Source organism: Castor canadensis, chromosome 8 (genome assembly GCF_047511655.1).
Source record: "Castor canadensis chromosome 8, mCasCan1.hap1v2, whole genome shotgun sequence".
Classification (NCBI taxonomy): Eukaryota; Metazoa; Chordata; class Mammalia; order Rodentia; family Castoridae; genus Castor; species Castor canadensis.
This window is the reverse complement of record NC_133393.1, coordinates 143,957,541-143,969,827: the sequence shown is the minus strand read 5'-3', so window position 1 is coordinate 143,969,827 and position 12,287 is coordinate 143,957,541. Positions and strand designations below refer to the sequence as shown.

Here is a 12,287-nt window from a genome sequence, read left to right as displayed (position 1 = left end):
AATCTTAACCAGCATCCTACGCCATCTTCCCTACAGCCTTGGGAGCTCAGGGCCAGGGATATCAGCTGCAGCAAATGCCTTCTGCTGGTCTCCGGATTTCCATTTGTGACTCCTGTGGCTCCTTTAACAGTGTGTTCACGCCAGAATGCCTGGCGTGACTGTCACAGAGGCTGAGTCCACTTTGTGATTCCAGGTCAAGTCTACAAGTGTCCCAGAGACCTGATCTGCCAAGGCCACAGTGTTAACTGTGTGAGTGGGGTAGGGTGGGAGTGGTGCCCCAGGCATGGCCCAATCCTATTGTCCTTCCAGTTCTCAGAGTACATAAGCCCTGGATGGCAGTGGTCACTGGGCCTGTCCCAAGTGTTTATAGCAGGACAATGCCCCTACTTTAGTCGCTGGCATGCGTTATTAATTTTTTAATAGAAATTAATACAAAGCCAGACATCACCTCATTGGTGCCTCACGAATGTCTCCTATTCAGACTAATGGGCTGTTTTTTTCTCCTCATCTTCTTTTAAGTTATGACTGGCTGGTAGGGGTGGATGGTCCACAGGACCTTTACCATCAATGAGGCTGTCTATTGAACCTAGAGAGTCTGGGAGCCTCTGCCTTCATAAAGAGGTGCGCTGTTCTAGTGGATTTGGATGGTGTTCTCCTGGACCCCTCTCCTCCAGCTCCAGGGCTTGTCAACAGAACAAGGAAACAATGCAGCAAAACAGTTTGAGAAGTGCTCTCTACACTTGGAGTTCAGTCACACCACAGGGGAGCACGTGTCAGGCCATGCTCACTTGCTGGACAGTGCCGCTCAGGCTCAACAGGAGCCATGTTTACATATGCTGTGTGCACACTGTTGTGTACAGCACACAAGGAGCATTCGCTCTGACTTTGGTGCCCAGCAACTTCTCACTGCGGTATAAATGTTCCTTGAGGTTCTGGCAAATGTTTCACCTAAGACTTGCTCTAGGTCTTTGGGGTCCAGACTATCAGAAACTCAGTTCATTCTGTGTTAGTCTTTCTCCTTTGCCATGTCTCTGCTTTCTGGGTGTCCAGTGACTTGAAGTGTGCAGTAGGACCTTGACTCTTCTAAATCAGTGGGGCATCCCCACAACTTTGACATTTGACAGAGCCTGTGTTTTAACACTGCTGCTATAACTTGCACAGGGGAGGATTTGTTTTTTACATTATAGATGCTTGGGTCTAAGAAACACAACACTGCGTGCTGGAGTCAATTCTGAAGGTAACGATATGGTAAAGGTAGACGTTATTCATTTTTGTCTTCTCATAATAATCATTTCTTGATCAAATTATGGATCTTAAAAGTATCACTATGTCTGCAATCATAGAGATTTTGAATTGGTTTGACAAATTTAGGTGGTTTAGAATAGTTTTATAATGTCTTAAAATGGGAGAATCATAGAATCTTAGAATAGGTAAGGATGCTAAAGGTCACCTAATCCAAGCAACATCACAGAGGACATGACGTGATGCAGGCTCTAGAGATTGACAGCTGGGCTTTCAATCTGTCCCTGCCACTTATTAGCCACTTGGAAAGTATCTGAACCTCTTTGGACTTCAGTTTCTTCATCTGTAAAATGGGGCAAAGCACTTACTTCCTATGGTGGTTTTAAAAACTAAATGTCTTGGAATAGCACTTGGCACTGCCATTCAGAGAAGTGAGGAGTTTCTCCGAGTATCTTTGCCCAACCTCATCCCTCAGCAGAAGTAGTGTCCAAGCTGCTTCAGAGCCTCAGATGGAAGCAGCTGGATTCTGCATGCCTCAGAGTTCCTCTTCTTGGTGGTTTCTACACAAAGCACCAGAAGTTAGCTTCCCTTGGCCTGCAGGGGCAAATCATGTATGAAAGAAGTTTCTGAGTCCGGGGCCACTTGCATGCTTTGATGAAAAGTCTGACCTTCATTCTGGACTGCATGAAGGACGACCCAGAAGTTAGATGTTGTTTGCGTGCCTGCCAAAGGTGACCACTGTGCAGGATGCTGGTTTACATCCTGAACTTATTTAAATCCACGACTTACTCTTACAGACCTAGGAACTGAGGTCTGGAGACATTAGGCACCTGACCGAGATAAGAAGTACAAGGTGCTTCTTTTAGAGTGGTTGGATAGCACACAGAGCCTGTGAAAATGGAGTCAGTCCCTGATGAGGGCAAGGTAGGAGTCTTACACTATAAAGAGCCTCAAGCTTTGGGAGGAGGAGAGTGGTTCCCTGAGGGTGGGCTGGGGGGTCAGAGAGGCTTCCAGCTGAAGCTGCAAAGGCAAAATCCTGCTGCTGCTCATTTGATTAGACAAACACCAAGCAACAGGCCAAGCATTGCAACTGCCCAGCAGATCTGTTCTGCCCACAGTCAGGACATGCAAAGCACATGACTAGCACACGTCCCCTTGTGATCCTCCTGGGACCTGCTAGGACATAATGTCCCCCACATGCTGTTCTCTGCAGCCTGCCTGAGAGCATGTCTCTACTGCACAAACAACAGCTCTGGCAAAGTGGACTGCTTTCCCATGGTCCCGATGGGAGATAAGGTCCTTGCAGATGACAGTGGCTAATTCTGGAAACTTCCACCTTTGCACCATGGCTCAGCCCCAGCTAATCTCCAAGTGTGGGTTTGTAGTCAGCTCCTTCAACATCCTAGCAGCCTTGCCTCCTCACCAACACAGCTGGGGTCTCTGCAAACTCAGGGCATGCCAGAGAGTGAGTGGCTGTGAAGTTAGCAGACGGGAGGGTCTGTGCCTGTCATCAGGTCAACAAGACTGGGGTTCATAATTATGTTCTAAATTCTCACAGTCCTGCTCAAGGGGAGGACTGGCTTCCCCTCCTGATGCTCTGGGGTAGACTCCAATCCACAAGAACAAGGCTTGCCAGGGAGCAGTGCCAACCTCCTGCAGGCCTCTGCCACTTCTCTCCTCCAAAGACTTTTCTCACACACCTTTGGCGGGCTGCACATCAAGAGCTAGCAGCTAGATCGCACACCAACAAACCCAAGCTGACCTCCAGTTTCTACCTGAGGGACTAGACACAAGGGGATGAAGAGTACCCTCAAACTATGTGGAAATGGTGAATTAACCTGCTGCCCACTGCTCTGTTACCTCCTTGTCCTCAGAGACCCTACGGTGAAGACTTTAGAGTTTTGCTTTGGTTTGCCAGTTTCCAGCTGTAGGATCTTGACTGTTCCATAACTTTCCAAATGTCAGTGGCTTCACCATGTAGAGGATAATGTGTATCTATTTTACAATGATGGTTTGAGGCTGATCTATGTAAAGGCTTACTAGAATGTTGAGTTCATAGCAAACGCTCAAGAAATGTTATTTGGCTGTAGTCTTATGTTAATTGTGACAAGCATCATCTTTATAACCCAAGCTCACTGCCTGGTGCTAAACACAGAGAAAGTGGGAAAAGGAGTGGGGGCAGATGGATGGGCTCTGATTTGCAGGTAACCTCTCTGTTTAGAAAGGCACTGACTAGCTTTGTGGGTCACAATACTGAGCCAGAAGGAGAGTCAACGTTCATAAAAGACATAAGATGTGGCTAGAGTAAAGCAAGATGGCAGAGAGATGTAGGGAGTCATGTAAAGAATGCATAGCATTGGGAAGAGATCCCAATACCTCAGCTCAGGAATGAAATCTGCCCATACATAAATACCTAACTCTGAGCACATCAACTTCCCCTTTGAGCCTCTGCCAGAAGTAAAATGAAGAGTTTTAGGTCTGATGCTCAAACCCCTGACAACAATGAACCTAGGTGAAAGATGAACTGAGATCCTCAGCCTGCCAGCCGGGTGGTGCCTCAGAGGCTGATGGGTGAGCAAATGTTACCTGGCTTCTAAACAGCCCTGCTGACTGGTCTGACAGTGCCAAGAGGGAATGGGACAATTGTGCCCTCAGGAAGGGTCTCAGGTCACCCTGGCTTCCAGGTTCAAAGGTAGGAGGGAAGCTAGGCTGGCTTAGGAATTCCTGCCTCCAAAGCTATTTCCCTTGCAGCTCCCTGCTGGCCACAAAGTGTCCAATCGTGAGGACTGTCACAGAACAGGCGGGGGATGTATTTTCAGAGCCTTTGCTTTGGTCTAAAGCTCAGGCATTCCTTCACCAGCTGCCAGAGGTTGCAAAGTGGGTTTTTTGGGTTGTTGTTGCTCTTGTTCATTCCCCACCTCTGCCCACTCTCCTCTCCCCAGGGCCATCTGAAGACATAAGCTTGGTCTCATGACCAAGCTCGGGCAGCCAAGGGCAACTGGCCAGGGCTGACTCTGGACATTACATAACCAGAAGGCTGTGGATGTTTCCAAAATTGAATCCAAAGCAACAGGTTCCACAAAATTGGTCCATCCAGCCTCAGGCCATAGGACAAGAATAATAACGCCTGGAGGTCAGCCTCCAGGATGGCTGGGTATCACACATGGGCTGTTGTCAACTCCCCTCCCCAAAACACACACACACACACTCAAATCCACCTGTAAGACAAGCAGTAAGGCTTGTCTTCTCTGGGGGAATTTTTAAGTCTGTGGGCTCACCCTCACTCCCCATTAGATGGGCAAACATTCAACAAGTATGTATGGCATGACAGTCCTGCCCTGATGGCTGGGGTACAAATATGACCAGCAAGTAAAAAAACTGGCAGTTCACATGGACCTCAGCACATGCCACCTTGAGATTCTGACTAGTCATGTTCGCCTTTTCTCTCCCAGCCTGACTGTATCCTAAGGTAGAACTTCCTCAGGGGTTCCCCAGCTCTGCATGTAGGGAGGCGCTTATAAAAGAGGGGGTGGACGGGTTACTGAGTGATCCAAAGTTAAACCCAAGGCTGATGTGCAGAGGCAAACATAAGTATACCCTCCCAGCAGCCACCACCAGCTTCTGCTTAGAAGTGACACAGCCAGCATCCTGGCTTACCTCAAATCCATGAGCTGGAAGGGCTTAGGGGTACCAAGCCCAACCCTGCACTATTAAGATGGCAAGACAGAGGCCCAAGAAAAGGAACAAGGCCTAGTCAGCAAGCTGTTTAGAAGCAGAGCTGGGACTAGGATTCAGGTTCTCCAGATTTTAATGTTTTTTCTTAAGGCATCATTCTAAGCTGTTTAGAGTTTTAGGGACAGGTTTAATGATGTGAAAGTGGTTAGCAAGCTTTGATTAACTAGAGGAGAGATGCAGGAAGACCCTGGGGAAATGAGGGAAGAGGGCTGGGGATGAGGCTCCTGTGCTCAGCACAGTTTCAAAGTGAATATCTGAAGGGTCTAGACCTTCAGCATAGCCTCACCAACTGCATGGGACCTGTAGGCACTGCTGAATTCCAGAAATCAGAGCTCGCATGGGCCCATGGAGACCATATGGTCCACCCTCATTTCACAACTGGAAAGCCTAAGGCCAGAGGAGAAAGGTGACTGGACCAAGATCACAGGGTTACTGAATAACAAAGCTATCTGCCATCTGGATCCAGAGTTCAGCCTCCTAACAAGCCTCTGAGTGACTCCACCTGCACTGGCTCCGGGTCAAGCAGCCACCTTCTCTCCCTGCTGCCGCTGCAGCTTCCTGGGTTGGCTGGGGTTTCAACACTGAGCAAACACACATCCCAGTTCCAACCACTGGACCTTCTTTGGCCACAACTCTTCTGGCAAAAACCCAGGATTCCTGCTGGAGCCAGTAATGACATCACTCACCTTCATCTGCTTGATAGTATAGACCATCGTGCCAAAGGGCCCCTCCTTCACCAGCTTCTTTCCCACTACCTTGGCCCGGATCACTGCAGAAGAGAGTGTCAAAAGAAAGACAAGGAGGAGGTTATGAAGGCCTGAACCACATTGAAAGTATCATCTCAGGGCTGGCCAGCTCACCCCCAGGATGCCCTTCCTAACCCCAACCTCAACTTCAACCAGAAGTCTTCCTTGGCATATGTAAAATTTTCCATGTCCTGACACATCCATAGGGCTGTGATCCACCCCAGCTCTCTCAGTGCCCCTGACAGCATTCTGCTAGGTCCCTGTGCCCAGCACCTAGTTAACAAGCGATGCAACAGAACCTAGTTCAATGGGAACCTAGGACTGGTGGGTGTGGGATCTCAGGAATCAGGCTGAGCAGTACCAATCCCAGCCCCACTGTTCATGGCAGTTGTAACTGGAGGCAAGGAAGTAGCTTTCTATAAAACAGTAATCATAGTGGTCTGATGTCCTGAAGGAATTAGGGGAGATGATGCATAAGAAACTTGACCTCGTCTTGGATGTAGTTTTCATTAAATAAACGTTTTTGAAATCATCCTCACCAAAAGTGGAATGGACCAACTATGGAAGGACTGTTAGAATAAAAAGAGCTTCCATTTAATGCACACATACTATGTGTAGTAGTCATTCCATTTGCATTCTCCTCTTAGCTACCTGACAAGGGCAGTGTTGGCAACCATGTCATGTAGATAAGGAAACTGACAGAGAGGACTTTGAGATTATAAGAGGCTGTGCCTTCTCTTTCTATGTTATGTAAAGAAGCACCCAAGAGTACTCTTCAAGGACTTGTAAAGTCAGCACGTGGAGAAGTAAATAGCCAGGTCTTGAAAATGAAAACCAGAAATTCCAGAGTAACATTCATTGGCTTAGTCAAAGAAGTCACTAAAAACAAGAACTAGCCAGAAAAGGAAGGGGATTGAAGGGGGTACTGCTGTAAGAACAGAGTAGAGGTTTCCACACCAGTACCTTGACAGGAATGGAGTGGGATTTGCTTGGTTTTAGTTGAAATTAAACTCTTCCAGCTGTAAGAGACTATTTCGAGTTGCACTTCACTCAAATATTGACTTTAAACACACCCTCATTCCACTTTTTAGTAGATACACAAGAAACGCTTGCTAAACTGAGTACCCGACACACACACACACACACACACACACTCTGGTAGTGCCCTTATTCTTTCCCACTGTGGCTGTCCCTCAATGTTTCCAAATTCTTTGACTCTTATCTCCTTTTTTATTTTTTTTAAATCTTTACTAGGAACCAATTCCCCATCCCCATTGGCTCCCTTTCCACATAAGCCTGAATCCTACCCTCCAGTCAGACATGAAGTCAGGACTTAGATGAATCCATGGCCCCTCTGGACCTTGCTTGCCAAGGATGGCAAAACAGAGTCCATTGGCAAAGTCAGCAACTGAACTGAGGCAGCTCAAATGAGGAGGAGGCAAGTGGTTGTTTCCAAGTCTGCTGTAAAAATGAGAGGCTGGCAAGAACCCAGGCCAACCTTCCCGAAGTTTCTGCCTCCACCTCTGTGTCTCACTTTGCAACAGCATTTTTGGCAGCGAGCCATCCTCCCAGAAGCCCCAGAGACCAATTCCTCTACACCAGCCCCATGGGCAGGTTGTCACAATTGAACTGTTGGGCAGAAAGCAGGTCTGCCAAGATTTCACTATGATGCTCTCTGAGTTGATCTGACCTCATCTTCTGATGCTTCATTATCATGGAAGGTAATCTGGGAAGTGAGGCTCTGCCCTAGGGAAAAAAGCAAATAACAGCACCTACCCTTTCCTGGCTTGAAAATGGCTTGACTTGATTTAGACATAACATGTCTTATGCAGTCCTGCCCCATAAAGCTGGGTACTTCTGGAAGCTTCTGCACATAAAACCAGCCAACTCTTTTTTTACTCTGAAATGGCTTTGCAACCTCTTTATCAGAGAATAGTTTAGTGAAAACAGTAAGCTTTTGTAATCAGGAAGTTACAATAGAGTTAGGTCCCTTCCATTGCTGTGTGGCCTCCCTGGGGTTTTTTCCTCATAAATCTCTCTTTCTTGGTCCAATGCCTCTCATGTGGCTTACAAGCGATATACTTATTAGCATATCAGATAATAATATATATACTTGTTACAACATGAAGAACTTGGACTCTGGAGCCTGACTGCCTGGGTTCGATCCTAGCATTAGTATCATGTGACCTTAGGGAAATTACCAAACCTCTCTGAGCCTTACTTTCTTAATCTGTAAAAACAGGAACGATAACAATACCTGACAAAGTTGTTGTGAGGGTTAAGTACGATCACTGAGAACAGTGTAGTCCATCCCAAGCCCACGTGTTTGCTATTAGTGTTTTATCGGTGCTGCCACCACTACCACAATGTCTCTGCTATTTGTCTGTGCTCCATCATGAAGCACTACATGCTAAGGCTTGGGAGTTCTTGTTGGGATGAAACAAAGGGAAACTCATTAAAATATTCTTAGAGGTGGGGGAATACATGAAGTGGTCAGAACAAGTGTACAAGGTCTTTTCAGGCCTGGAGAACCTGCTCAATCATGGTTATCCATCCCATCTCTTCACCCACACACAGTCCATGAACTGCCTAGCAAGACCAGTCAAACACTTGGTGTTTATGGTCCAGAAGGATTGAGGCAGAGATGGCCAAGGGTCAAAGCCACGCCAGCATTTTCCTTACAAAAACAAAACTTCATAACACTGAACTAAAATTAAATAACATTCTGCTCTCCCAAATAGATTCACAAAGTCCTTCCAAGTTAAATCGTTGGCCAACCCCAGATTCGCCTATTTGGTTTGTGAATTAATATGTCTTTATTTGCTTCAGTTTCTCCCTGTAACTCAGATCTGTGCTGTTTTGTGCTTTCTTGTTTTGGCAGTAAGGGTCCCCCCAGGGCATTCCCTAGTCCAGGGACCATGTGAAGGAGGGAGGGAAAGAGGAGAGAGGTCATCGCCTCCAACAGCAACAAAAGACAGCTTCCAAATTTGGGACTGGCAGCATGTCCAGCAGCTCCCTCCACCTTGAAGTGGCAACTATGAAGCCAGCTTTGCAGATGAGCCAGGTTGGACACAGGTTCTCTTTATTCTTGTTTATGCAGCTGAATGTCCCCACACTGTCCACCCAGTGTCCTCTACCAGCTAAGCCAGCCTGGGCATAAACTAGGTTTGTGTCTGGAACATTGGGTTAAGGTCTGGTGGGGGTGACAGCAAGAAATAGAAGTCCATTTCCTGCTTCCACAGATTACAGTCTAGCAGGGAGACAAGATTTAGAAGTAAAAGACTAAAGGACAAATTGCCTTGAGACAGAAGCCCTGGAGGCTCATCCTGAAACTCAGCCTCTGAGTCTCTCTCTGTGTTCTCTTCTGCTCCTAGGAAGGAAAGCTGGGCTTTTGGAGGTATGGAGATCAAAAGAAACAAAGAAGAGATTAAATAATGAATTGTATTTCCAACTTAAAAGCATCTAAGAAGAAACTGACCAGGGGATGAGGGTGTGGCTTGGTGGAAGAGCACTTGCCCAGAATGTTCTAACCCTGAGTTTGATCCCAGCACCACAAAAAAGGAAAGAAAAGGGAAACGTGTGTGTGTGTGTGTGTGTGTGTGAAACAGGCACACATGGATCTATAAATACATGTGGGATCCTCTTAAGAGTATCACAGACCTAGGGATCTAAGCATAAAGTCTATCTCTATATTGAACTCTTCTCTTCTTTTAAATATTTGTTTTGGAGGAAGGCTTTCAAAAAACAATGCAAACAATGCAGGTCTTCCATACATAATAACTTTGTGTCATCGCTCTCCCTTTCCATCCCCCACATCTAGCCCTACCAATGTAGACCACATCAGCACAAGTTTTAAATGAAAACAATTCTGGTGGCAAGCAGTTTACTGGTATGTCTCTAGAAACTGTACATCTGTTATTCATCAACATATTCAGAGGAGGACAAGACATGCTGGAGCTGGCCCCTGCCTCCCTCCTTCTCCTTCCAACCCCCCCCCCACCCAACCATCATCAATCAAATCCAGACCTTTCTCCCCCAACTTGATGGTTGGACTTTCCTACTAGTAGGCTAGAGGACTGAGCAAACAAGCTGCCAGTCTGGTTGGTTTGGGGAACAAGGATCCCTTGACCAAGTTACTATATATCAGCTTCAGACTCTGGGTTCACCCATCTTAGCATGCGGTCAAGAGCTATCCAAATTCACCCATCAAATACGAGGAGCCTTATGGGAGCCTGACTCTTCCCTTAAAATGCTAGGCTCCAAGGTGGATGGGATCCTGCACTATAGCCTGTCCAATGAGGATAAAGCCAGGCTTCCTTGCTCCTTTAGCTGCCCACCTGCTGATTGCCATCAGCTCCAGGCCTTTCTGGCATTGCAGCTGCAAGCTGGGAACAGGAACAGAACTGGAACATAATAACAACTGTGTGCATGTCATCTTACTCTGTCCTCAGGTGGTGCTGTAAGGTGGTGATCATGGTGCTTGTTGTCCTCATTTTTCAACTATGGAAATGAAGACCAGGTACCCTGGGAGCAGTTATGCATCCCAGTAAGGCAAAAATATTTGCGGGGCTCCCAGGAAAGGAGACTGCTTTAAAATCTTTACACAAGATTTGTACAGGTCACAAAATAAGTCATAATTATACTGTACCCACCCCCAGTGTCAGCCCTGCTGAAAACTAGAGAGAAGGATTGGTACCTAGGAGGAAGGACCTCTGATAAGTTCCCCCAACAATTCCCACGCCACTCCTATGGTCAACCTTCCCCTCTCCCCATCTCTCTCTCTCTCTCTTACACACACACACACATACTGATTAGTAACAAATCTTCATCAGCATTTAACAGGAGTCCAGACATGCTGTAGTCTGGCATTTCTCACCCCTGAGGACCTCCAACACCACTTCCAGTGTCCTTTCCAAGGTCCTCCTCACTATCTGCTGCCTATTTGAGGATCTTGATGAAGTCTGTGTTTGCAGAAAGGGCTGCGGCAATTAAAGGTACAGGAGAGAGACCTAGAGGCCTGCCCTCAGTTTCTTTGGTTCCTAGCCTTTTGGTCACCACAACCACAGCTGCCCAAATTCCACTAAAAAGTCTCTGAAACTGGAAGGTCAGAAAAAAAAAGAAAGAAAGAAAAAAAAAATCCTAGAGAAGCAACCGTAGCACACTAGAAAGGACAACACACATACACCAAGTAACCTTGACCTAGCACAAGTCACTTCCCGTGCACCAAATAAGTTGTGGACGAAAACCTCCAAGGGTTTTTGCAATGATCCCCAAACTGCTCTGGTCCAAAATACCTATGATCTTTCAAGATCCAGTGCAATCAGCAGTGGATTCTTAAGTCTTCCTCTTATTCATATCCAGCTTGTGGTTAGCAATTCAACCTATACAACTGACAACTCCAACTAGTTTTGCAACCTCCAACCTAGAACTCCTATGACCTTTACTCATCTGTCCAAGGGTCAACATTTAGTCTATTTTCATACCTGGAAGTCTAGTAAGACATCAAACTCATCCAATGCCCAGTGCCTGATAACAGGCCTTTTCCACACCTGAGCTCCCGATTGCCTTTCTACCTCAGGAAATGCCAGTTTGCTCTATTCCTGCACCCCAATACCCCAAACATACCCCTAGGGCCTTTACCTTGTAATTTCCTCATCTGGACACCCTTTCTTCACTTGTGCATAGCTCTCTCTCTCACCTGTTCGATTACCACCTGTCTTGGGGGTCTAGTTCCTGAGCTGGGCACATCCTTCAACATCCTTCAGTCCCTCCATGCCTTTCCAGCCTCACTCTGCTTCTGCTGACATATTGTATTTTCACCTGCTTGTTGATTGACTGTCTCTCCCCAGTGGGGTGTAAGCCTCATGAAGCAAGTTCTTTGTTTTAGCAACTGCTGTACTCAGAAGAATCAGAGGAGTATCTGGTCCATATCAGGCATTTAATGTATGCCAAATGCATGAAGTTAAATGTGATTTCACATATAAAGTCCCATACACACAAGAAGAATGATTTAAAGTCAGAGAAATAATTCTCTTGTGGCAGGGCACTGGTCCTGTAATTCCTGTAATGCTAGCTACTTGTGAGGCAGAAATCAGGAGGATTGTGGTTCAAGGCTAGCAAAAGTTCACAAGACCCTATCTCAAAAATATCCAACACAAAAAAGGGCTGATGGAGTGGCCCAAGTGGTAGAGCACCTGCCTAGCAAGTGCAAGGCCCTGAGTTCAAACCCCAGAACTGCCAAATAAATAGTTCCCCTATGAAATCTATGGTAAGTGAGCAAGTCTTTTTGAGCCTCATTCCATCGGAAGGTGATAAGAACTATTCTCAGTTGGCAGGGTCGGATAAGCTGTCCATCCATCCTTTATTGGGTACTGTGCTTGACCCACAGGGATTCCAAGATCAATGAGGCCCCTAGGAACTCAGGGGGCAGAAGTGGGAGAAGGAAATGATGTGAGAGCAGGCAAGCCCAGAGATAAAAGTCAGAGCCAAGAGCCAACCTGGCACAGGGGGAGGAATCAGTCTCAGGTGAGGGGCATCAGGAACATCCCATCTGCATCTGGACCC

At 46.7% G+C, this 12,287-nt stretch overlaps 2 protein-coding genes across 4 annotated transcripts in view; one reads left to right on the top strand and one right to left on the bottom strand.

The window, feature by feature from the left end:
- Syn3 (synapsin III) overlaps window positions 1-12,287 on the top strand; it is a 441,204-nt gene that overhangs the window by 155,432 nt on the left and 273,485 nt on the right. The window lies entirely within an intron of this gene.
- Window positions 1-12,287, bottom strand: part of Timp3 (TIMP metallopeptidase inhibitor 3) — a 52,358-nt gene that overhangs the window by 6,637 nt on the left and 33,434 nt on the right. The window contains exon 2 of the mRNA XM_020168452.2: window positions 5,664-5,746. Within this exon, the coding sequence (XP_020024041.2) occupies window positions 5,664-5,746 (83 nt within the window). The remainder of the gene's footprint in view (window positions 1-5,663; window positions 5,747-12,287) is intronic.